Here is a 26,413-nt window from a genome sequence, read left to right on the forward strand (position 1 = left end):
TATATATATATATGATTACTAGTAAAATTAGCGCGGGAATTCAATAATATTATATGAAAATAAATTTTAATACATTTATAATAATATTCACAATCTTCACTACTCGTTATTTTTATGATTACATATTTTTTTACTAAAAAATTACATTATATAAATATAGTTTTTATTTATGTATATATTATACATTGAATTTATTTGACTAATTCTTATGTTATTTATATATTTATTTCTCTTAAATGTTCACTCCGTTACAATTTTGTAATTAAAAAGTCTTTTAATCACTTGAAAAATTGTATAAAATATATGTGCTTAAATAAAGTGACACCAACAATAAAATATTTTTTACTTCAACAAACTCAAGATGATTTTTTTTTTCTTAAAGCTAAATAAGATGGATGTTTTATATTAAAAACACACACAGTATAATTACGAGAATGTACACACAAATATATTTAAGCTAAATAAGATGAAATTTTTAATTTTAAGAGTAAATAACTAAAGTTTGTAAAGAAAGTATAAAAAAACTAAATAAAATGAAAAGAACTTTTATAAGCAAACAACTCCTTCTCAAAAATTATGTCACCCATATTATTTGAACATGACAAATCAACAATCAATAAAAAAATAATCTCATTATAACTAATCACATAACTTATCCTAACATAACGGGATATAAACGAAGGATCGACCAATATTTCTGGACAAAAATGTCTTCCTGTTCAGACAAAGCTGAATCTTTTGATCAGTCAGACCATATGTGTCATCACTAATGACATTGTATTTCACTCAACTGTTTCACATGACATCATAGCACAAACATAGAACACTCGACTTTAAGTTCAAAAACATAAAAAAAAAAAAATATGTAGTTATAGAGTTCGAAAATATTTTTTTTTCAGACTCATGATGGTCCTTCATCAAAAGATCAAAGAAACATTAGGAAAAAAAATTGCATTATTCTCTACTGCCTGAGCCTCACATAGACAACATCATGTGTTTTCTACTGGAATCTACATTCTTTGAAGAGTTGGAGAAAGAGCCTTCAACTCTTCCCATCTAAGTCTCAGATGACAGAGTTACCCGATATCTCTATTGGTGGAAGGTAGACGGTACCGCTTGAATTAATCGAATAGAACACAAGTTGACCTGGACATCACTGTTATACAACAACAAACAACGCCTCATCCCCAAACAATAACTTGCATAAAGAGCTGCAATAATGTTCAAAGCCCAAAATAAGATAGACAAAAATGTATCTGTCAAGCTATGACTTAGCAGTTATCAGCATAATCCCACCTCTCTGAGCCAGCACAAATGATTCGGTTACGACTCAAGCAATAGTTGTGCTACTTCACTTTCCAATTCAATAGCTCCATGAAGTCTACAAGCACCCATCAGACAGTGGCATCAGCTTCAAAAGGCATCTTCCTTATGAAGTCGTACACTTCCTGTAGTAGCCCAGCTCTCCCTAAAGAGATCAACCACACAACCATCTCGCTAACCATTACATCAAACATCTTTGAAGCATATATCAAACAACCCATCTTTCCATAAAACGCAAAGGCGCAAACAATGCAGTCGTCATGAAGACACTCAACTCCTCATTCTTTACCATGCACATGTACTTGCCTCTTAAGATATAATCCAAAAAAGTCACCACTCCTTTTGTAGTCGAAAATCACACTTGTCGAATTTCAAACGTTTAAATGTGAAAAGAATCAAAGATATACCTTTTTTTCTCAACTTTGATCTGTAGACATATTGATCTAGTCGCCTCTGCTCTCTGTGCATTCCTATTTCTTAATAAATCTCAAATGTTTTATTATTTTTTTAAAAAGGCATTCTATGGATCATAGAAGCTGCAGTTTTCACAGATAGCAGATGAAACTTTTACACACACAAAAAATAAAATCAAATGGAAATGCTACAAGGTACACCTTTTCTAGTAACTCCAGGTTTAGAATATGGTTTCAACAATTCATAAGGCATAACTCACATGTTCAGAAAATGCAGGTTGCGGAGATGAGGATGTCGAGATGGATGTGTGGGCACACTAGGAGTGATAAGATTAGGAATGAAGTTATCCGGGAGAAGGTGGGAGTGGCCTCTGTGGTGGACAAGCTGAGGGAAGCGAGACTGAGATGGTTTAGACATGTGAAGAGAAGGTGCGAAGACGCCCCAGTGAGGAGGTGTGAGGAGCTGGTTGTAGAGGGTACGCGGAGGGGTAGAGGTAGGCCTAAGAAGTATTGGGGAGAGGTGATTAGACAGGACTTGGCTCAGCTTCACATTACCGAAGACATGACTCTAAATAAGAGGAGTGGAGGTCGCGTATTAGGTTGAAGGTTAGTAGGGCTAGCGTGTTGTCTTTCCTTGCGAGGGTATGGGTTGTTAGCGTGTGTAGTAGTCCTAGCCTTGCACTTGCAGTTCTTGTCTGTGATACCTATAGCCTTATGTTGTTTACTGCGTTTCACTTCTCTCATTGTTCTATTGATGTTACTGTCTCCTTTGTTGATTATATACTTTCTTATTGGATGGTATGTTTTATACACTGTTTTCCTCGCCTTCTACTTGGATTTGATGTACTTGAGCTGAGGGTCTTTCGGAAACAGCCTCTCTACCTCCATGAGATAGTGGCAAGGTCTGCGTACACTCTACCCTCCCCAGACCCCACCTAGTGGGATTTCACTGGGTATGTTGTTGTTGTTGTAATTCATAAGGCATAACTCCAGCTCCATTTCTATTATTCAACTTACTATCATTATTTCTAGCATCAATAATCCCTTCAAGCTCCTTCAATTTCCCCGAAAACACCTTGAATGCCGCGTTAATTACGGGGTCCTTAGCCCAATAAGGCTCAATCTTTTCACCAATATATTCTTCATCTGGTGAATGGTTTCATAAGACATCCAAAATTGTCATTACTTTTGTTGCTTGAATTTGTGAAGGGAAGCATCTTAGTAGTGCCTCCTCAGGTTTCTTCATTTAAAATCAATGCATTTGAAAACAATATATTTATACAAATAGGATTTATTCTAGAGTGATTGAACTTTATCCACTATAACAGTAAAGTCATAAAAATGTTTTTTTTTTTGCCTTAAACTTACTAAACTTTGCACTTATTTTTTTGGTTTAAAGGATATTACTACTTATATATATACAATACAAAGATAAACAACAAGCATATAGGAGTGTGGGGAGTAAATTTGTTTCTGATTAATGTTTATTAGTCTCCAGGATACAAATATTTGGCCTTGAAAAGCAAACTTTTTCTCTCCAAATACAAGATTTATTTTCATCTTAGATTTTTATTACTACATGTTGTTTCATTAGCCTCGATTACTGTATTTTCTGCTTGTTGCTACTGCCTTATTTCACATCTTTCTTTGAGCCGAGACTCTATCAGAAACAACATCTCTACCTTCAAGGTACGGGTAAGTTCTGCGTACATACTATCCTCCAAGACGGCCAGACCCCACCAGTGGAATTACAGTGAATAAAATCACGAGTTTTCTTCCTTCGTGACTCAACCAAATATGTCGAAATAAATTCAGTCTAATTGTTAGTTAACTATCTCCTATGGTATATTTGACTGATGAAACAGAAATTGGACAGAATTTGAATCCTCAGATCATTCAATCAATTTCTCATATTGTGATCAAACTACTTGAATTGGTCAATGTATATACGCCATCCCGAGATATCCTCCGTTCCATCACTAATAAACTTTGAGGAATACAACACCGTGTTTCTTCCTTTCTACTCTGGAAGAAGACAAGAACAGCAGTCTCACACTCACCTATCAGTTCCAGAAGATAGAAACTATCTTAATGAATCAGTGGTATGGACTCCCTGCACTGTCTTCCGTCAGCAGGTCAATTCTCGTGGAAAATTGGCTGGAGCTGGCGCACTATGTAAGGCGCTGTGTTCAGAGTAGATTTCCAGTCTAACCTGAATACATTAGCAAAGTGACTGTCCTATTCCTAAGATATAAAGTTATAAGCAAACCACACATTCTTGATTGTCCTCAGAGCTGGCACTATTGTAATGTTTCTGTCAAGTTGTGTGGTGGTCCTATTCCTGGATAATTATCTTTTTCTTTTTTTGGTAAATAGAAAAGGGAAAATCGTGTGGAGGGTTGTTAAGGAGTAAAACAACGATATTTTTTGTGACATGTTTGTCTATAATAAGGTATCAGACAAAATGAGGTAGTCGGGCTCTTTCTAGAACCAGGTAAAAGAGTAAGTTAAAGATTCTTCTTTTCATATACCAATTTATCATATTGGGAGAGATTATAGTGGTATGAAGTTCAAAGGGAAGTGTAAATATATGCCAATAATTGTGCGATATGTAATTTTATATGCTAGAAGAGATTGATTCTTAGCTTTAAGACCTTGAATACGTACAGCTAAGAAATTTCGTTAATAACGTTCAACAACTTAAAAAAGTCAACACTACTTAAATAAAAGGACACTTGTTATGGACTGAGGGAGTATCAATTTGGACCTTAAAAATCAAATGGAAATGCTATAAGGTACACCTTTTCCAGTAACTCCAGGTTCATCTCTCACATCTCACCTCTCACCTCTCACCCTCTTACTTTCTCTCATTTCTCATCATACCTCTCATCTCTTATATCTCTCAACATGCAAGTGTACGCGGTTGCGCAAGTAATATAGTGGCTCGTAAAAGAATCAGATTATCGAACTTAGGACTTGTCAATTAACTATTTTTACTAAATTATACTGGTCTAATTATTTATTTAAGAGTGCCAAAAATAAAGAATGCATGAATAAAATAATAAGATTACTTACAATGGTTGGAAAATTCTAGGGCTGCAACATGCATTAGACTTCATGTATCGTATCTCAGGCAATGAACTAATTTCAGTTATGAAGTTACTGATATACAGGGTTGTATGAGTTGGGTCTCTCGACCTCTAGTCGCCCACTCCAATTAGTTGTTCCTACTATATCGTTGAGCGGGGATAGACATGCCTACTAGCGAGCATTTATATTTCATTCTATTTTGTAACCAAGCAAGTTGTTCGTCCGAGCGTCACTCTTGAACACACATCAACTCAATGGATGATTGAGCTTTCTATATTCTTTGGTTTATCTACCCTCTCCTCTCTCGATTTTAAGAATAGACAATAGATTTATTTTTATGGTGATAAAGCATGAAATACTAAAACAAGAATATAAAAGTAATTTATAATGATAACCAAGAATTAATTCAAAACCTTCAATATTCAACAATCAATCCGTACAGAACAAGGGCGTTTAACCACTAATCTCTAAGAAAAGAAAGAAGAAAAAACGAACCCTAAAAAGTATTGACAACTTTATAATTTGATGCCCTATGATTGATATCCTCCAAAATATTTATTTCTATGGACTATTAGAAAAACCTAAATAAAATAACCAAGTCCAAAACAAATTAGAAATCTATATATATTAATAAAGCTGAAAATGAATCCGCTGATGTGGCATGCCTCATTGGCCTCTATTACTATTTATTTATTTTCTCATAATTTTGAAATTTTTTTCTTATTTTCTTTCTTCAAACCTTTAAAAAAATGAATTATTTCTTTCATTATTATTTATATTTATTACATTATAAATTATAATGGGTCATTAAAGTGGTTAGAATTAAATTGAAATAATGGGTCATTAAGTTGCAATATGCCCTTTCGATTGCATAACAATCTTTAAGTTTTTCACTATTTAACGTATGTTTAATCTATTGCATCTACAAATCAAAGAATTAATTGTTCTTCTTGAGTAGATATCTTGATATGAGTAGTTCATGAGACAATATGGAGACTTTGAAGATAACACGGTAAAAACTAAAAGAAAAGAAAGTAATCTGTGTTTATTTCCTCAAAAATTATACATGAAAGTACATTCAGGGGCCAAATCTTTACCTTTTTTTCCCTAATTTCTTTTCGAAATTGTAATTTTTCTTACTTTTTCTCAATTTGATGCAATCTTTTTTTTAAAAATAAAATTACCCAGTATAGCTGGTCCTATTGTATTTATGAGATACAAAAAAAAGAGGGGGACTGAAGCCTTACCTCCATTACAACACCACGGTGAGCTAGTCACCTCAGGAGTCAGAAGATCATAATCTCATAGGAGGATATAAATCTTCTGACAGATTCAAATATATACAAATCAACTAACAAAAAAATAGCCTTATCAAATTTTGTTCTAATACAAGGCATTTGACACTTATCCAAAAAGTATGCACCTTTAGCCATTTCAGTAAGTGGCCTGAAAGATGTTAGAATCATCATTTGGTTCAGTCTAGTGTTAGGGTTTTGCCCTGATTTTCTTACCATAATTTAAGATTTATTTTTCCTTAAAGAAAAAACAAAACATTACCATAAATGTTTTTACTTTTCTTGAAAGGAAAATATAATATTATTTTATATTTGGTTTATTCTCTCCTTTTAGGACTCCTTTTCTAGTAGGAAAGGTTTTAGGACTCTATAAATATAGGTTTGTTTCTTCTAACACAAAACAATAACATCCTTATTTAGTTTTAGTAGAATAGTCACTCATTTGGCAGCTAATTAAATTAAATTATCTATTATTTTTTCGTATTTGATGAACTTTCTTTAGAAAATTAAAAGAATTGTGAAAATTAAAACCATCTTCTGTTTTTTTTTCTTTGTATAATTTATTCATCTATTGTTATGAGTTTTATTCAGTTATGGTATACTTAGAAAGGATGATTAAAGAAATAATATAGTTATGTCTATCTAATTTATGTAGTGTTGAATGTATTCCTCCATATTTAAAAATATTATTAGGTATTTTATATTGTAGAGTTAAAAATGAAGATATTATAAAATTTTGTAAAAATGATTACATTAATTTTTTAAATTGTTATGTTTTTTTTATGTTTATTATATTCATGTTTTAGTTTGATTTGAAGTAAAATATGAAAACTATTGAATGGTGATCGGCTTGTGAGAGTGTATATTTTCTTTTATTTTTTAATGAATAAGACCATAGGAATAATATTACATTATTTTATTTTTTCATATGTTCTCTCTATGATTTCTCTTTATTTTGTATATTATATAATAAATAAATATGCCAATTAACCATTCATTCATATTATTTAATGTAAAATTTAATGGTCTTTATATTTATCACTCCCATAACTTTTTATCCTCATAATCCCTAAAATAATTAACAGTCATATTCATGACAAAATTTGATATTTGATATTATAGTGTTATAATTAAATTGAGACAACCTAAGACATAGTAAAAATATCACATTATTGCCTTTTTAAGTTATGTTTCTGGTGCTTATTATATTCATGTTTTTGGCTGATTTGAAGAACAAAAGGAAGACTATTTGTATGTGGGGGTGGACATCGTCACGGTACGTCGTCACGTCGAAATGAAATCGAATAATTATGTATTAATTTCATATTTTTTTTATTTATTTTTTAATGATTAAGGTCATAAGAATGATGTAGTATTATTTATTTATTTCGTACGTTCTCTTTATGATTTATCTTTATTTTATATGAATATGAATATTTTATTATCGTATGTTGGAAATCTTATCGTCTTTTATAGCCGCGTGCGCGAAGCGCGAACAAATTCACTAGTTGAATTTAAAATATGAATCATGAGAGTCACAACCTAAATGTTATATAATATGAATCATGAGAGTCACAATCTATATGTTATATATATAGAATTAACGTCTATTTTTTGTTGTTGTTTAACGACATATATTATGTCTCTAATTCCTATTTCTTTTTGTAGTATAGATGATAATTGACCACCAATTCAACATTTTGTTTGTTACATTTAGGTTTCCTTCAAATTTAAATCATATTGTAAAGTTGGATTAAATGTTTTGTTGAAAATGAGCTCCCGTTTCAATAAATTCTTGATTTTACATTTTGTAGCCATCTTTTTTTAACAATTTAGAGTCAAAGTTAAAATATAGAGTACGTGAACTCATGATTTCTCCATAAAACTAGATATTTCATTCATATATTTTCTAAAATTGATATAGTATTATTGATTGTCACCCCTTCTAAAAAAAAAAGAAATCGAAATGACATATTTGATTGGTGAATTATTTGGAGGTTCAGAATTTTCATTGTGTTAAAATAAGAGGAAATTCCTCTATTTATAGACAACAAGGATAGTATGAACAAATGTTTATTGTGCCTTATCGGAAATGTTACAACTATTTGGAAAAGTTGCAACCATTCGGAAAGGTCACAACCTTTCATAAAAGTCGCAACTCTTCATAAAAGTCTCAACTCTTTATAAAAGTCGCAACTCTTCATTAAAGTCGTAACTTTTCATAAAAAGTCGCAATTTTTCATAAAAGTCGCAACTCTTCATAAAAGGGGAAGGCTAGTTTTGAAAATAAATAAATTAAAAGGGAATTCTGATTTGTGGTGGCGCCACGTAGGCTGACCTAAGGTTCTCTTTTATATATATTTGGAAATAAATAAATTAAAAGGGAATCCTGGTTTGTGATGGCGCCACGTAGGCGGGCCTAAGGTTCTCTTTTATATATATATATGATTACTAGTAAAATTAGCGCGGGAATTCAATAATATTATATGAAAATAAATTTTAATACATTTATAATAATATTCACAATCTTCACTACTCGTTATTTTTTTGATTACATATTTTTTTGCTAAAAAATTACATTATATAAATATAGTTTTTATTTATGTATATATTATACATTGAATTTATTTGACTAATTCTTATGTTATTTATATATTTAATTCTCTTAAATGTTCACTCCGTAACAATTTTGTAATTAAAAAATCTTTTAATCACTTGAAAAATTGTATAAAATATATGCGCTTAAATAAAGTGACACCAACAATAAAATATTTTTTACTTCAACAAACTCAAGATGATTTTTTTTTTCTTAAAGCTAAATAAAATGGATGTTTTATATTAAAAAACACACAGTATAATTACGAGAATGTACACACATATATATTTAAGCTAAATAAGATGAAATTTTTAATTTTAAGAGTAAATAACTAAAGTTTGTAAAGAAAGTATAAGAAAACTAAATAAAATGAAAAGAACTTTTATAAGCAAACAACTCCTTCTCAAAAATTATGTCACCCATATTATTTGAACATGACAAATCAACAATCAATAAAAAAATAATCTCATTATAACTAATCACATAACTTATCCTAACATAACGGGATATAAACGAAGGATCGACCAATATTTCTGGACAAAAATGTCTTCCTGTTCAAACAAATAGTTATTCAAGTACTTTACTTAAATTACAACCAAACGATAGTTTGCTCTGAAATACAGAGCTAAAATAATTGGCTATTTTGTTTGCTCAGACGAACTATCGACGAAGGAAAATTAGGAAATTCCGAATTTATCCTCCAGAAGAATGGCTAATTACTCCAAGTCTCATATTTGCCAGTGCTTGAGCCGGCTGTCGACGGCTCGCCGGAGCTCAACGTTGATGATAATCGGAGAGAGGAGGAACACCGGCATGAAATTTGTCGGGGGAGATTTGGGCCTGGCCCATGGGCTAATTCAGTTGGGCCTTAAGCCCGGTGATGTCGTCGCCATTTCTGCTCTTAACAGGTACAGCAAATGTACAACTTTCATTGCATTAGGTGCTTGTATTGAAGAACCTTTATTTATGATTAATTCACTTAACATAAAGTTTATATAATTTGTGAGCTCAAAAATTAAATTTTTTACTTTTAGTGATATATTTTCTATAGAAATTAAGTTAGGCAAGTCACGACAATAGTCATGTTATATTGTGATACAAAAATATAAATTTATGTGGAGTGAGCGAAAGTTATTTGTTATTTTAAGTGTGAGAGACATTTTGACCATCTATTTTTTTACTTAAAAGTATTGAAAGGAAAAAAATAATATCTTTTAAGGCATAACTTGTGCAGTCTAAAACTAAACTTTTGACTCTTACGGGTAGGATTGTTCAAAATCGAAGCGAAATTAATAACCCCGAACTAAATAAAACTTCTTAATTTAGCGATTTCGGTAATAATTTTATTTTTTATATTGGATTATTTGCTCTAAACGATTTGAGGTTTTTTTTTAACGGGTTAACCACTCAATAGTAAGTCAATAAATTATATTTATACCATTCACATTTAGTTTCATACTTTAACATGAATAGCCGAGTAGATTTATCGTTTACTTTTTTCTAATAGGTATGTATAAATTATACATTAGGTTATACAATATATATATATATATATAATAATAATAATTTTAATCATGTATAAATGGCGTAATCTTTCGCCTAATCAGCCCTACCTCAGTCTGCCCCTACTCTTATGTACTTAAACAATGGCATGGAGATTAACCAACATATTACGTAATTATAATGACTAAAGATGACGATTTGCTTTGGAAAAAGACAATTAATATTGAAAAAATTGTTTTCTAATAATATGTGGTGGAAAAGCAACATAGGCACCTACTCTGTAGTTTCTTTGAAAAAATTAAACTTAGATAATACTGTTTTTTTTCTATATAAGGCTATTATTTAGTGAACAATCACATATACTATAGTTCTAATTTATATCCCAAAGTGAAAGAATTATGATGATGATGCAAGATGTTTGGAATCAGTTAGGTCCAGCCATTGCAACAATCATGTTTGCCTGGACCATGTACCAGAACTATTTCCCTCATGAACTTCGTGGTCATCTTCGAAGGTATACCGATAAACTTGTGAGCTATATCTATCCTTATATACATATTACATTTCATGAATATGAAACTGATGGTTGGTTTGAGCGTAGTAAAGCTTATGTAGCTATCGAAAGGTATTTAAGTAAGAACTCCAGTATACAAGCTAAGCGTCTAAAAGCCAGTGTAGTGAAAGATGGTCAATCTCTTGTTCTATCGATGGATGATCATGAGGAGGTAACAGATGATTATGAAGGGGCGAAGGTTTGGTGGATATCTAGCCTAAAAGAAGCTAATAGACCGACACTTGCTTGGTACGCGAAGGAGGATGATAATAGGTATTTCAAGCTTAAGTTTCATAGGAAAAATCGTGATCTTTTAACCATTTCATACTTAAAATATGTGTTGGATGAAGGGAAGGCGATTTCTGTTAGAGAAAGGCAGAGGAAATTGTACACGAATAATAAGGGATCGGATGGTGGATTTGGTGGTTATAACAGGAGAATGTGGAGTCAAGTAGTGTTTGAACATCCGTCAACATTTGATACTTAAGCTATGGAGCCAAACAAGAAACAAGAGATTAAGGATGATCTCGAAACATTTTCTAAGTCAAAAGACTACTATGCTAAGATTGGTAAGGCGTGGAAGCGTGGTTATCTTCTTTATGGTCCTCCAGGAACAGGTAAGTCTAGCATGATTGCTGCTATGGCTAACTTTTTGCAATATGATGTCTATGATCTTGAATTGACAGCCGTTAAGGACAACACGGAGCTGAGAAAGTTATTGATAGATACTACTAGTAAGTCTATCATTGTGATTGAAGACATTGACTGCTCCCTCGATCTTACTGGCCAAAGGAAGCCGAAGAAGGAGAAGGAGAAGGACGAGAAAGTTGAGAAAGACGTTATCAAGGAGGAGTTGAAAAAAGCAGGAGAGGAGAAAAAGCAAAGTGAGGTAACTTTATCTGGGCTTTTGAACTTTATTGATGGTTTGTGGTCTGCTATTGGTGGTGAAAGGCTTATTGTTTTCACAACCAATTTTGTCGAAAAGCTTGATCCTGCTTTAATTCGAAGGGGGAGAATGGACAAACACATTGAGCTATCATATTGTTGCTTTGAATCCTTCAAGGTGCTTGCAAATAATTATCTAGACGTTGCGTCTCATGATGATTACTTTCCTGAGATTCATCGCTTATTAGGGGAAACTAATATAACTCCTGCTGATGTTGCTGAGAGTTTGATGCCCAAATCTTCTAAGGAAAATGCAGACGCTTGCTTGGAGAGGTTAATTAAAGCTATTGAAACTGCAAAGGTGGAAGCAAAATTGAAGGCTGAGGAAGAAAAGACCGAGAAGGAGAAGGAAGAGAACGAGAACGAAAAGAAAAAGAAAGAAGCAGCTGCTGCTGAAGACGCGAAAAAGGCTGATGATGTGAACGAAAATGGGACGTCGATGGAGACTAAGGAAAAGCCAGAGAGTGATGGTGCTAAGGAAAATGGCAAGTCTGAGATAGTAATGGACTAATGGTGATGTTAGTTAAGGGTTAGTAAAGTTTGATCATGGAAATATTTGATTAATTAGGTGTTGCCCATAGAACCAGATTCAGTTATTTTGAATAATTTTGTTGTTGAGCATTGTTGAATTTGTTATTCAAGAGATAGTATGATGATATAAAAAGTGGTTGTTGCAAAATACATATAGTTGTAGTATCTTATCTTTTTGTGTAACAAAATATTTACATCTTAGTAATTTGGTGATATATATCAATTTTCTTGAAGTTGATTTCACGAGCAACAACTTCTACATCAGTTTGTGTGCACGTGCATTGCACATGTATGTGAGTCGTGTAATAATAATACATGGTTCATTGAGAGAAGGACTTATCATCAACAAGAAAGGCATAAATCTATATTTAAATTCTTCATAAAAAAATAAGTGATTTTCTAACTTATTTTTTCATGTTCAATTAGTAAGAAAGAAAATATTATTCCAAAAACATTTACTAACATCACAAGACCTCAATCTGACACCAACCCGTAACTTAGTCAAGTCTTTAGTCGATAATTTGGTTCTATGTTGATTCAAAGTCGAGTCGAGAGTTGGGTCATAATTTAGGATTGGGTCCGGGTCTCGAGTTGGGCATTAGATTCCGAATTAGATTGGGCTAGAGTCGGGTCTCGAATAAAAAATGAAAAATATTGTGGGGTAACTTTTACGAAACACCTTATAGGTGCCACGTGAGGCAATAAATAAGACCAGCACATTCCCAGCACCTCTCATTTGGAAACAAACACAACTTCAAACATTTCGCAGGCATTTGATTGAATGTGATACCATGGAAAATTCAAAATCAGTGAACAAGGAGGACGTGATCCCTGAAGAAGCGAAGGTGAAATTGAAGAAATTGGCATCAGAATGGGACGATATAGTGGATCCGAATGCATTAGATGTGTTCAGATTGAAGGGCGCCATGACGAACGAGGTGTATCAAATCAAATGGCCCAGTAGGAACCCGGAACAACAGCGATCTAGGAAGGTGTTGGTGAGGATCTATGGGAAAGGCGTGGATGTGTTCTTTGATCGGCAGAATGAAATTAAGATTTTCGAGTTTATGTCTAAGCAAGGCCAAGGACCTCGCTTACTTGGTCGATTTCAGAGTGGTCGTATTGAGGAATTCATTCGAGCTCGGGTCAGTTTTTGCTTTTTCTTTCCGAATCATATTTTTTTTGGTGCTTGAGTTTATAAATGAACTTTTTACAATTTTCGTTATCTGCATGGATGTGTAAATATGCATTTTAGCTGAAGTTCTCGTTCGATTTTCATTAGTTTAACCTCCCAACTACAGACGGTTCTAGGTAATTCTATCCACCAAGTCTAGGACACATACGAAGAAATCACTAGTGTTTTTGGCACATCTGACTAATTCCACGGGTACATGCCACCTCTCAACTACAGGTGATTCTAGGTAACTCTGATCACATGCCACCTCCCAAGTCCCAACTACAGATGGTTCTAGGTAACTCTATCCACCAAGTCTAGGACAGATAAGAAGAGATCACTAGTGTTTTCGTCTCTGTTGGAATTTGAACCTGAGACCTCATGGTCCTCAAATCACTGCATTGACCAATAGGCCCCACACCCTTGGGTTCTAACATGGATAATTTTAGGAAGGATGGAGTATGTGCTGGTGATCATCATCATCCTTGTGAATATTTTTTTCTTTTTTTCCTGCCTGCTGTTGCTATTGTTTCTGTTATTGTTATGACTGCTACAAGAATGGCGTATGGTGCTTTTAAGCTGATACTTTGTGATTAAGTAGTGATTTTTCTGGCATGCAATGCTGGGTACAATTTGATAATATGGTATACGGTATAATCCTCAATGTTGTATATGTGCTTTTGTTTTCATGCTGTTACTCCACTTCCCGGTTAAAAACAAAGAACCCATTTTGGATGTAAATGTAAGATCTAATGCCCAAAAATAGACCTTAGTATGATTTGATTATGTTTGACATATGTTCTTGCTTGATGACTCTATGAGACGGAGGGGCAGCGTATTACCTTTGGTGGTTTGGCCTATCATTGTGATGTTTAGTTGTTAACTTTGTTACTCAATTGCAATCATAGTTATTTGAGGCACAAGATTTTTAGGTTTTAGTTAGAGTTTAATACTCCCTGTATCTAATAAATTTAGAAGTAACTAATTCGGCCATCATTTTCTTCTCCATTCCTCTAATTCGCAATGTTAAATGCTAACAATTCACATGTAAATGAGGGAGAATCTAGGTTAAGTTTCACTAGTACTCTATATTTATCCTTCCCTTCTAGTGCTGTGTAATTTTTTCCTGTTGTTTATATACATCTGCGTACATAAACATTTGTGCAATAGAAAATTTAATAGAATTTCTCTCTTGGTATTTAGAATTTCAAAATTTTGACAAGATTCTGATAGTTTTCATTGATCTGAAAGTATCTTTCTCTAGGACGATGCTTTGCTAGATCCTGATATTCTCATCTAGGATCCAGAAGAATAATTTCCTAGATGGTCAGCGTAATCAACTGGTTAATTTCATAAATTTTTGCAGTATGCTTACCTTGATCCGAATTTGAAGCAAGTTTCTTAAATGATAATTTTTCTGGGCCTTCACAGGTGATTTTATTTCAATACCACCTCTTCACAAAGACTACACAAATTTCTTTTCTCTTTACTGAAAGGAATGTATACCCGTTTGCTGTTTCTGCATAATGTTTCGAAAGAATGATTGGGTTGGTAAAAATTTAGATCAAGTAATAGCTGCCAATGCATAATTAACCATTGCTATTCATATAATTCTTGTTTGGTATAAGCTGAACTAATAGGTCTAATCAAACATAATAATCTCGACTTTCTTGCCCATTATCCTAAAAAACCGGCAGAGGGGTTCCCTAATGTATCTCCCCCACTACTGGCTACTGCTGTCTCCATGTTTCATATCCATCAATAAGCTTATTAGCATAGGATAAAGAAGAAATTAAAGGTGAAATATTACTGCTGTGATGAACTGAAAGACAGGTAAGAATTTCGAAGGAAGAAATTCGAAACAGATGAACAATTTGGGACACATAAAAAGTATTTCTGTTGAGATGAAGGATGTATATGTGAAGTGGGCCAAGGGCAGCCTTTTCAGGTCACAACCAAGTGATCTTATGCTACCTGGGGAAAGAGCTACAGGGTTTGAGGATACCAGAAGACGGGTTGAGTAAATGCTGAATGATATGAGAAGCGATCCAGATTAACACTTAAATGCCTAATATCCACTTATATGTTACTATCATGATTCGGTTAGTGCTTATTAAACTAAGAACTCCAAGTTTTCTGCTAGCTTATCCACCTCTCCTTAGAAAAAACAAATAATTTAGGGTTTTGAGCCCTATCCTAGTGGTTTCTTATATAATGCATTCAAGTTAACCCACTATTTGGGTTTGTTTATTGTTGAAGTTTTGATTTGCCACCTCTGGATAATATTGATGTGACTGGCTGGCTTAGATGCTTAAAGACTTATGTTTCATGTTAGTTCATAGTGATACTTTGACAAAAGCATCTGGCCTCCCTTTGTCAAACCTAATTATTATGAAGCCAAGCAGATTTAGGTTCTTCAGAGCTCATGATTGTCATATTGCAGTTTCTTTGTAAGTGCTCCTGGGATCTTCAAAGTTTGCCTGATTCCTCTAGGATTGCCTAATTTCCCTAGGTTTATCTCATGCTTTATTGACACTATTCTTAACTTACCTGTGATCTATTATTATCTGTGATGCTCTTGTAATTACTGATACTTCAGGAGAATGGGGACATTCATTAAATGTAATGCAATCTCCATGATTGGTATTTCAGACATTATCAGCTCCTGATCTGCGTGATCCAGAGATATCTTCCTTGATAGCTGCCAAAATGAGAGAATTTCATGTGCTTGATATGCCTGGTCCTAAGACTGTCATCCTTTGGGATAGACTGCAGTATGTTCTTCTTTTTACTGTATATATGATGAATAAAAACTGCTAAATTATGTTTATCTTATACCAAAATGTCTAAATAACCTTTTGCTCTCGTAATGCTCTAGAAATTGGCTTAATGTGGCCAAAGGTCTGGCTTCTACTGAAGAAGCTAAGGACTTTCGGTTGGACCTTCTAAAAGACGAGATTGTATTGTTGGAAAGGAATCTTGCTGGCAATCATCTAAGCACGGGATGCTGCCACAACGACTTGCAGTATGGGAACATAATGATGGATGAAGAGACGAGATCAATAACCTTTATTGTAAGTACTAAGTTTTTTATTCATAGATCTGTTCAGTTGAAAAGTTAAGAGGACAAATACAATTTACTAAATGAGATGCATATCTCACTAGATTTTAGCTATAGCAGTGTTTGCATGTATGATGATTACATCTAAATCTAATTTGGGCTTCCATGATCAATAACTAGGCAGTGCTTTATCCTGACATGTTTGCTGCAGGATGTATGTGGGTCCTGGTTCAAAAACTTCTTCAAGCTCTTACTTATTTAGGAGCTGCACTTTTGTTTCTCTCCTTTGTATTTTGTTTCAGTTATTGATCATCCACTTGGTAAGGAGCAAAAGGATACGATAAATATTTGAAAAACCTAAACATTTCAAGAAAAATTGAAAGCCTTGTCTTTTCAATGATAAAGTTCAGTTTCCTGCTGGGTTGGCCATTGTCTAATTTCTGCAAATAATTCGTGCTGTTCATACAGTTATTATTTGGACTTGATTTCTGGTATTTTCTTTAATCTTTCCTATTACCAGGACTATGAATATGCTGGTTACAACCATGTTGCATTTGATATAGCAAATCATTTTTGTGAAATGGTTGCTGACTACCATACAGAAACACCTCATATTATGGACTTCAGAAAATATCCTGGTGAGTCACTAGTAAATCATCTTAAGCAAATCTGTTTTGTTGATCTGATTCCCTGAAATGGCACGAGCAAGTACTTTCTGGATATTTATGTTACATCTAATTAAACCCCTTACAATATGTGGCAGGTCTGGAGGAGCGCAAAAGATTTTTGAGTACATATCTTTTTAGTTCAGGTAGATGAAAACTTGCATCTTCTATCATTTATCATATGTGGAACCATTCATATTTCATGATGGTGCTTTCTTCATATCTGTATACCAAGAGTAGTAACAACTATATACATTTAGTTAATCTCAAGATTTCGATCAGTATTTATCTTTTATTCATTACGAATCTCAGATGTATTAATCTGGTAAACAGGTCGCTCTCCCAGTGAACAGGAACTGGAGAAATTAGTTCAAGAAGTGGAGAAGTATACTCTTGCCAGTCATCTTTTTTGGGGTCTATGGGGAATAATATCGGTACTTCTCCTGACCTTATTTATTCTGTCAGGATAAAAGTAGTTATGAGTTGTGTACACAAAAGAACAGTCAATAGAGAAAACTTTATATTGGAAGTCTGTCAACAATTAATAGATTACATGGTTTGCCGCAGTTTGTGTCCAAGGCATAACAGATTTGGCTCTTTTCTACCTATTTGCCTTCGACAACAATGTTGTTATTCGGCTGCATAGGCTTTTCTTAACATCCTTCATTTCCTCCTGTTTTTCAGCATCATGTCAATAAGATAGACTTCGATTACTTGGGGTATGCTAGGCAGAGGTTCCAGCCATATTGGTCAAAGAAATCTGAGCTATTGGGATCATCAGGTTCCAAGAAAGGTACTTCAATTATTTTGTTCAATTCCTTTTCCTTAAACAAGTCTATTTGAAGTTTCGAATTTGGGGTTTCTTAAATTGAGCACTTTGGTCTTGCAGGTTAATATGAAAGCAATGACTTCTTGATCCATTTGTTGATTTACAGAGAGTAGTAGTTGTTATCCCTTGGAGTTTTGCTTGAAGAAATACTTTTTTTTTTAACTTCCGAAAATCGAGTCTTGATGGAATTTTTCTGGTGATGAAGTTTATCAGCTAAGTCTAGGATTAGATCATCAAGTGTATTAGCATTTCTGTCAATTTTGCTTCCTTTTCTTGTGTAAATCTCTACAGAGGTGCTGGTTTTATTTTGTTTTTGTTTTTTCCTGAAATAATGCATATGCAACTCTATTTGTTTATTTGAAAGCTTAAACAGTGAAGTAAATAAAGATCTAATGGTTGTTTCTTGGATGAAATTTGTTACAGAGGGTAACTAATTGGAGACTTAGCGTTGCACAGTAACTTTTAGTCAATTCAAACATTATATACCCTTTTATCTTTTCTGGAAATATTATATTTTACATCAGCAAATTGTGATCAAAATTAACTATATAGATCCTTGAAACTCGAGTTTTTGACTGGGTAGGATCAGAAAGACCGAGCAAGTAGAGTTTCATTTGATCGAATTTGCGGTTCAACATTGCAAAATAATAAAGATGAATGGTGCTATATCCATTTGGAGTCCTACCATGAGATTTATATCGGGAAGTGTTGATAAATCAAATTGGGATCGAATGATGAAATTATCTCAATTGTGCCCTCACTGAGATTTGAAACACTTCAGATACATGTTCTGAAATTCTCCATACGCTTACCTTGAAGCGGATTCCAATGTCATAGCTTTTGCCTTCCTCGCTCTGTTTTTATTATTGAAAATTTAGATTATTATAAACTTCTGCATATGCTTCTTGTGTGTTTGTTGGAGTTCAATACTAACATGTAACTAAAAACATTTACAATTACTACGCTCCAATCTTAATTTCCAAACAATTTAGGTAAGCTATATAAATCTTCGCAAACCATATCACTCTACTTAATCTCATCTAAGATTCATATACGTGAACAAGATATTGTCCCAACTCCCAACAAAAGCAAAGTATCGCCTATATAAATCTTCACTATTTTTCGCTAGGTATATATGGATTCCCAACGAAAAATAGGATACAAGAGAAGAAAAAGGATAAATCTACATATTTATTTTAGGTCGTCCAGTAATATGTCCAAAACTTCTTGATATCTATCTATTTTTCCAACCAAGTGTGTCCAAGTCCTGGAACGTCCTTTTCCCAGTGAAGTAATGTTTATGTATTTTTTTTATAACCGAGAAATTAGCCTGTGATCCGTCGCCCTTTGGTCCAATCACAGCTTAATAAACTCGATGAATAATGGGCCAGCCCCTCTACCCTTCTCCACTTAAATACCGGTCTTCGCTCACATGGTGTGGGGCTTGAAACCTGCGACCTAAGTCACAAATCCTCCACCTTTTGTCACTCAAGCTAGGCCGCATGAAGTAATGTTTATGTATTGAATGACGATCAAACCAAAAATAATAAATACGTCTCAGTCCCAAATAAGATGAAATCAGTTGTCATGTCACTGGGAGTACCAACATTGGGTCTTTTTTAGTACGAAACTATAGCAGAAAAAGAAAAGGAAACATTTCTAACAACATAACAACTTATTTCAGGAAATTGAAATTTTTTCGTAAAACTTTTCTTTTCTCTCTAAAGTTTAACTCAAACGTTTTTTTTTCTAGTTATATCAAAAGAAAGTAAAATGCATTTGTTCTTTGCAGCCTATTCAAAAGCAAAAACTATACCATGAGCAACCGCAACTAACATCTCCTACGCGGCTCAACCCTTGCCCCTTCCCCCTTCCCCCTCCCTCCTCCTTATGTTAATATTTCAAAAGAATTAAGCTGATGAAGACAGCCTAACTAAGACGAAAGAATGAGAGATCCCAAAATTTACACTTTCCTCTGGATCTCTTGACTCAATGTTGCAAATGCTATTCTCCACTCAGGGCTTGTTGATCCACTGCACAAGATCTTGTGCATTATTCTCAGTTCTTCTGGATCTGCTTTATTCAGAAGCCTCCTAAGTACTAACTGTAACTCGGTGTTAGATGAACTATAATTAGCATGCTCCTCCTCTGTAGCCACCTTGGTTCCCGAACACTGACCTCTTTCCATCACAGCAGATCTTGCCATGTCAACAGTACTCTCCGATGAACCTGAAGGCCCTTTGACAGTTACACACTCGTCCTTGAGTTTTAGCTTGTTGTTCCAGTACTCCAGACATTGACGGTTTGTATCAAGAGCTTCAATGGACTGTATACACCAGAGTTAGCACAATGTAGGAATAATTCACTTTGGAAGGAAGTTTTACTTATTGAAAGAGTCAGAAATAAGAAAGCTGCATAAGAAGAGATTCCTCTCAACATCGAAGAACTGATCCTAGGTTCAAACAAGAAGTGTGCATAAGAATCTAAATTTAAAGTTGATAGCAATAAGGTGATTCCGCTAATATACCAATTACAAGATCACAAGATAGAAGCCTATTGTCCTTAGTGGGATCCGTTTAGTCTGGGAATGTAGCATTAATCCTGCTCATTTCTACTGTACAAATCCAACTATGAATTCTTTCCTTGTTTAATCCAAAATCGCATGTCAAATTATTCGTTGATCAAACTAAAGCCAGTTAATCACAAACTTGAAAGAGCAAAATCATGCACACAGCAACATAATATAGGTATACCTGAACTATCTGTGAGGAGAGTAACCCAAACATTCCGAGACCGTTGATGCTTTCTGTGTCAGGTTGCAATGGTGGCAAATCTTGCCTTCCTGGATTTAACTTCGTTGCTAGTTCTTCAAAGACTCTATGCGAGACCATTTCCCAGCATTTCTGCGCTGATGAGCTCACAAACTTCGTATCTGGACACTCTTCTAAGCTAACCTGAAATCAGAAACTCCAAGTAGACAATAATTAGCATCCAGCAAATTCATAAAAACTAGAATTCAAGTAGACAATCTTCCTTTGCAAGGCCAATAACAAAAATTAAAAGGCAGAAGGCAAGGCGACAGCCGCAATAATAAAATTTAAAAGCAGCACAATTGCAAGTAGCTCATGCATAAAAGGCCTAAAGGTTCTTTTGTTATGAGCTCATAAACATGAAAAATTATTAACGAGAAGACTTAGAAAGGGTGAGTAGTGGACTAAGTTTTGGAGATCAAGTGCTAGATTCTTAGCTGTGCCAAATAAAGTAAATGTACCTCTTCTGCACACAAAATAATATGAATTTTTCCTTACACACACCACTATGCAAAAATAATGAGAAATAACTCACATATTTCCTTCCAAGTACTAGAATAAAATAACAGTTATCCTCATTATCCAATTTTTTTCTCAACTCACATATTTTATCGGGCAAAGTTATGAATAACATCTTACCTTGAATAGAGGTCCAATGAGCCCACCATTCAGGATCTCGCATATATAGCTACTAGTTATCTCGGGACTGCTGGCATCGAAGAACTTAACACGACTTCTAAATCCTGTTAAAGAGCATCAATATTGAAATATATAGTGAGGCCATTGAAATTTGAATAAAATGTTGCATCAAATGAAAATGTCTTCTTAGTATGAAAAATATATTCAACAAACCTATGGGGAATATTGCCTGCTTACTGCACCAAAGCTTTCCTGAGGCAATTGACCCTAAACTTAGAGGGTCAACATGGTACAAAAGCGTTTGTTCAGAAACCTTGGTGCTCAGGAGATCTTTTTCTGAGTCAAATGTTCCGTTTTGTCGAACAGCAGGAGAACCCCTGGAAAGATCAACCCCAAATAACTTCTTCCCACTACTGTGACTCGAAGCATACGAGGTGGTCGCATCATCAGAGCATGAGCTGCACTGCTTCTTTGGATTATGATTTTGTTCTCTCAACAAACCTGATAAGCTATCATTTTTCATCGAGGGATCCATTTCCAATCCATCCCTCTCTGAATCCTGCTTCACAGAGTTATGCTGCCTCCTATTTAAAGAAAAATTATAAGGATCCTTGGAAGTCCATTGTTCAATGGCATCCAATTTCCCCTCCAATGCTTGTACCAGTGTGTTAAGTTCATCTCTGCTGTAACGGACGAGAACAGTTTTGTTCTCTGGTTCACAGGAACACGTTAGGTTAGAATGTTTAAGGCATGAAAACTGTCCCGGGGTACATTGGCATTTAACTGCAGAGAGATGCAAGTCGTAAAAGCAAGAAAAGCATTCCTGCTCATCTTTCAAGCCAAAATCTTTGTCCATTGTCTGAAGTTGTACAAGAGGTAAAAGACGCTCCAGTCTTTCCTCCTCTATTTCAATTCTTCCCTGTAAGTAAGAAAAAAACAAATTACTAAAAAAATATGTGCTTCTTTTTCACTTCTAAGTATATGAATTTTTGTTATATTGCATCTGCATACATCCTTAAGAATTTAATTCTATGAAAAGAAATCAATATGTAACAGACACCTTGCTGACTGGTCAGTTCTTATTCCTTGAGGATGGCACTCTTAAAGTCGAGAGTACTTGGTCATATCCTAACATGTGTTGTTTTTTTAAGGGATGTGCCCACAATTACCAAAAATCTCATTGAAGTGATTGAAGTTACTATTCTACTTGTAAAATAAACAAAACAGTTACCACAGTTCTACCTCTCCTTTCTTATCCTATGTTATTGTTGGTAAGTCACAAAAGCGGAGGTGAATTCTATACTTCAACCCAAACAGAATTTCATTTTGATAAAGAACTCAAATACAAGTTTACATGTACCTGACAATGGAAAGTATAATTTTTTTTGCTCGGAGGAAAACAGAAAATTTTAAATGAAAACTAAAAGTACATCTAAGGGGATTTTTGCCGTACATCTAATAAGGGAGTTTATGCCGTACATACTTGGACCAGGAGGCCAGAACCTTACAACACCCAAGTAAAATTATCCCTCAAGTGTGAAGATACCTAATCTATGGAGTCAAACCACAATGACAGATGAATTTAAATCCACAACCATATGTTTTGACAGACATACTCAGAAATTTACCTTAATAGCTCTAGTAAGCATGCCGTCCTTCCCACAGAAACTTCTCCATCTCAAGTTTATACTGTTAATATTCTTAACAGCTGAGAGCTCCCACAGTGCTCGGATAGCTTCACTAGCTGCTCCTATAAGCAACTTATCATGTGAAAGCGAGGTTTTACGACATTGTTTACTGTAGAGCTCCACAGCAGTTAGTCCATGCTCTAACCAATCAACAGGGCCTAGATTAACAGCCTCTGCGCAGTTGAACCCACAGTTAAATCCAGAATGATATGCTCTTGGGAATGTGAGCACAAACTCCCCTGCGCTCTGAACAGCGCGGTACACTGGTACACCCTCTGACTTCAAAACTGAAGGAGACAACTGAGTCACCTGAAAGAGAGAATAATAAGTTTGTCAGGAGCACGAGCCCAAATTATACCACTCAAACAATCAAGAAATGTGCCAATGCACTGGAAATAGATTAGAGAACTGAAGGGAAGAAGGATTAACACAAGAAAAGAATCTTGATGGCAATTGGTACGATTTACAGTTAAAAATTGTCAGAATAGAATGTCAGGTGTTTCACATGTGATGAGCCAAACATTATGTTACAATATTCACATCTGTAAGTTGATGAGCAGACTTGGAAATTAGGTGAAGTTTATTGATAAGGAAAAGGGACTTGTAAGTTGAAAACAGTAACTCGTAACTAGATGAGGTTGATGAACAGAAAAAGGAGCTTGCACAGCTCATCATTGCCCGATTTAGTTGACTAGAACCTATAAAACACTATATGTAGATGTGATTATTTCTCAAATACAATAAGGATGACTAGTGCTTGATCAAGATTTAACTTGTATACTTACTAGTTCGTGAAGCAAATCAGGTTGTTCCTCAAACAGATCTGGCAAATGCTTTCTCATTGCATCCTCCAGGGCTGCAGCATGACTTCCTGGCACTCCATACCAAATCTTTGGCTCACCCCAATGCATATAATTCAGAGAATAAAGATGGTGGTCCTCAACATGCTTTAAGAAATCAGATAAAAGGAAATAAGTATATAGCGAATATAAAGCAAATAACTTGATCTAATAATAATGAAAGAAACCAAGAAAAGAAAGAGAAAGAAAGGGGGAAAAAGAAAGATAGACCTATGACACAAAATGTTCCCTCAAAAAACAGTCGTCAGTAACAGTAAATACTTGGAGACAAAGGATCAATACTATTCAGGTTTATATGTATAGGATGCAACAAAGGAAGAACTCATAAATGCACAGAGTTTGCTATCTTCGATAAGTTCAATTGGTCAACTATATATTAAGATTAAGCTGAATGCTTAAACAAAAAAGTTTTCATGACATACCCAACAAAATGATGAGAAGCACATTCCAATATACAGCCATGGGACCAGAACTCCTGAGATATTGCTTTCCTCAAAGCACAATACAGAACATGGCAGGCGTGGTAAGTTGTTTAAGTTCCAACCAGAAGTCGCATACTGATCTAAAGTACTAGCTTTTGGAGATGAAGATTCTAGAGGGAATCCACTGCCAAATACTCCAGTTTCCAGATCAGCTCCATATAACACCTATTCATCAGATGAAGGCCAAAATTTTAGTCTTATCCAACTAGTGAGCATGTAATAGATATCTCAAAAGACAAAGTAAATATCAAACTAGATTCCCTTACCTCAACTTCATCTGTTGGATTCTCAACGATGCGCCAATACTCACCTTCAATTTCTTCAATGGAGGGTTTCCAAACCTCAGTATCCTTCATCCTAAAATATAACTCTTTAAAATCTTTGGCAAATGTCTGAAATTCCGCAAATGTGAAGTCAGACCCTGACTGAAACCCAAACTTGTCATCACTACTGTCTGAATTAGTATTTGATTCAGAACCTAGAGATCTGGGTTGTCTCCTTGTTGAACCCGTCTTTGAGTGCGATCGATTTTTCCTCTTCCTAGTTTTTTTCTTTTTCATGGGCTCCCTATTCTGAAGTAAATCAACTTGCTGGATTCGAGTCGAGAACTTTGCACATTCCCACACATTCTTCTCTCTAAGTGGACAGAGTGGACTCCAAGATGCAGGTGGTACAATCCTGCATATGCCATATTGCTGTGCGTTGTGGCGAATGCTTGCAATATAACCAAGTGGATCTTTGAACTCCTATAATTTAACCACAGGATGAGCTTAACCACTGGCTTTATGCGATCAAAAGGGAATATAATAACTCTTTTAACGTGACGATTACCTCATCATTTGGATAGTACACAGGAGCTTCCTGTAAGATGGGCCTACGCGCTTCACCAGGACTCCATATTGCTGATTCCTGTTCCAGAACAAGAAAGATCTATTTATGAGAGAGAGAGAGAGAGAGAGAGAGAGAGATCATATGACTGCCAGGGATAAGGGTGAAATAGGCTATTGAAAACTTAACACTTACCCACCCCACTCCCCAATCCCCACCCCCGCCCTCCTCAGGGAAAAATGCATTAGACAGCAACGGAATCATGCTTAAAATAGAGGTTAGAAATTAAACTAAATTGATGAGTTAATTATCCAAGTGAATTATCAACATCCAGCAGATGTCAAGAAATGAGAACACATACACAAATATGCAGCCTACAACATCAAATGTGGAGAATGGGAACGTTTTTACACACAGTACATTACTAATCATATTTCTGCAAGCTACGCAATGATGAACACCAAATTGAAAAGGACTTATGGATGTGTCATTTCTACCTTCCGCCTACGAGGGCTTCCTGAACTCTCAATGTGATTTTCACCTTTTGGAGCCTGTCTAGAAGGATGTCCCTGCAAGAGAAGGCAAAAGAATTAAATTTGAATCAGATGAATGAATTCAGTCTTGAAATGAATTCTTCTGCAGAATCAAATGTGATTTCTACTAGCGAAATTTTCTTTTAGTCAAAAAGCATTAAAAAATAAATTGTTTAAAATTTCTTTAGCTATGCCTTGAAGCATGTAAGATCTTGCCAGTACGGAATACAGCATAAAACTGTGTAGGACGAGAGCAAAAGAATAATAATGGATGTACCAGTGTACATGTTATCAGTCAGACACCCAGCCCAAAATATTCATGAGATAACGGTGACGGGGTCTTTGTAAAGGCAAACAAAAGAATAATGGAAATTCTGCAAAAGGTGGAACCTTTTGTAACGTATGGGTATGTATCCTTAATTTCTTTTTGCTGCGATGACGTTCACTCAATTCATCACTTTCTGGGATATCATTTGATCACACAACCTCTTATCAGTTAATACCGGTTATGCTTGCTGGGAGGGGAGACCTTTTCAAAGATCTTCCCTAATCTGCACCAGTAACTAAGTACGGACCCCCCCCCCCCCCCCCCCCC

The 26,413-nt window shown here is 34.7% G+C and overlaps 2 protein-coding genes across 4 annotated transcripts in view; one reads left to right on the forward strand and one right to left on the reverse strand.

Annotated features, from left to right (window-relative positions):
* Positions 1-9,273: 9,273 nt before the first annotated feature.
* On the forward strand, positions 9,274-18,391 carry LOC102605097 (probable choline kinase 2). Of its 2 annotated transcripts, XM_015311164.1 has the most exons (10): positions 9,507-9,625; positions 10,635-10,734; positions 13,019-13,394; positions 16,076-16,197; positions 16,302-16,497; positions 17,005-17,122; positions 17,248-17,295; positions 17,483-17,583; positions 17,834-17,942; positions 18,039-18,391. In XM_015311164.1, the coding sequence occupies exons 1-10, from the start codon at positions 9,598-9,600 to the stop codon at positions 18,041-18,043; spliced, it is 1,203 nt and encodes a 400-aa protein (XP_015166650.1). In that variant the 5' UTR covers positions 9,507-9,597; the 3' UTR covers positions 18,044-18,391. The 2 variants fall into 2 exon arrangements, with proteins under 2 accessions (XP_006353026.2, XP_015166650.1); XM_006352964.2 differs by lacking the exon at positions 10,635-10,734 and having other exon boundaries at positions 9,274-9,625.
* Positions 18,392-19,696: 1,305 nt separating this feature from the next.
* The window catches only part of LOC102605431 (lysine-specific demethylase JMJ18), an 11,629-nt gene continuing 4,912 nt past the window's right edge, over positions 19,697-26,413 (reverse strand). For both annotated transcript variants that reach the window (XM_006352965.2, XM_015311165.1), the window contains 10 exons: positions 25,783-25,854; positions 25,289-25,366; positions 24,724-25,203; positions 24,398-24,622; positions 23,901-24,062; positions 23,056-23,424; positions 21,641-22,346; positions 21,428-21,531; positions 20,732-20,932; positions 19,697-20,304 (listed from right to left, as the gene is read on the reverse strand). In XM_006352965.2, the coding sequence (XP_006353027.1) occupies positions 19,942-20,304; positions 20,732-20,932; positions 21,428-21,531; positions 21,641-22,346; positions 23,056-23,424; positions 23,901-24,062; positions 24,398-24,622; positions 24,724-25,203; positions 25,289-25,366; positions 25,783-25,854 (2,760 nt within the window). In that variant the 3' untranslated portion in view covers positions 19,697-19,941. The remainder of the gene's footprint in view (positions 20,305-20,731; positions 20,933-21,427; positions 21,532-21,640; positions 22,347-23,055; positions 23,425-23,900; positions 24,063-24,397; positions 24,623-24,723; positions 25,204-25,288; positions 25,367-25,782; positions 25,855-26,413) is intronic.

This window comes from Solanum tuberosum, unplaced genomic scaffold (genome assembly GCF_000226075.1).
Source record: "Solanum tuberosum cultivar DM 1-3 516 R44 unplaced genomic scaffold, SolTub_3.0 scf00141, whole genome shotgun sequence".
In the NCBI taxonomy this organism is placed as follows: domain Eukaryota; kingdom Viridiplantae; phylum Streptophyta; class Magnoliopsida; order Solanales; family Solanaceae; genus Solanum; species Solanum tuberosum.

Coding starts and splice junctions, on each gene's coding strand:
- LOC102605097 (XM_006352964.2), top strand. CDS start 9,426: ATGGCTAATTACTCCAAGTCTCATATTTGCCAGTGCTTGAGCCGGCTG. Junction 16,198..16,301: donor ATCCTTTGGGATAGACTGCA/GTATGTTCTTCT, acceptor GTAATGCTCTAG/AAATTGGCTTAATGTGGCCA. Junction 17,296..17,482: donor TACATATCTTTTTAGTTCAG/GTAGATGAAAAC, acceptor TCTGGTAAACAG/GTCGCTCTCCCAGTGAACAG.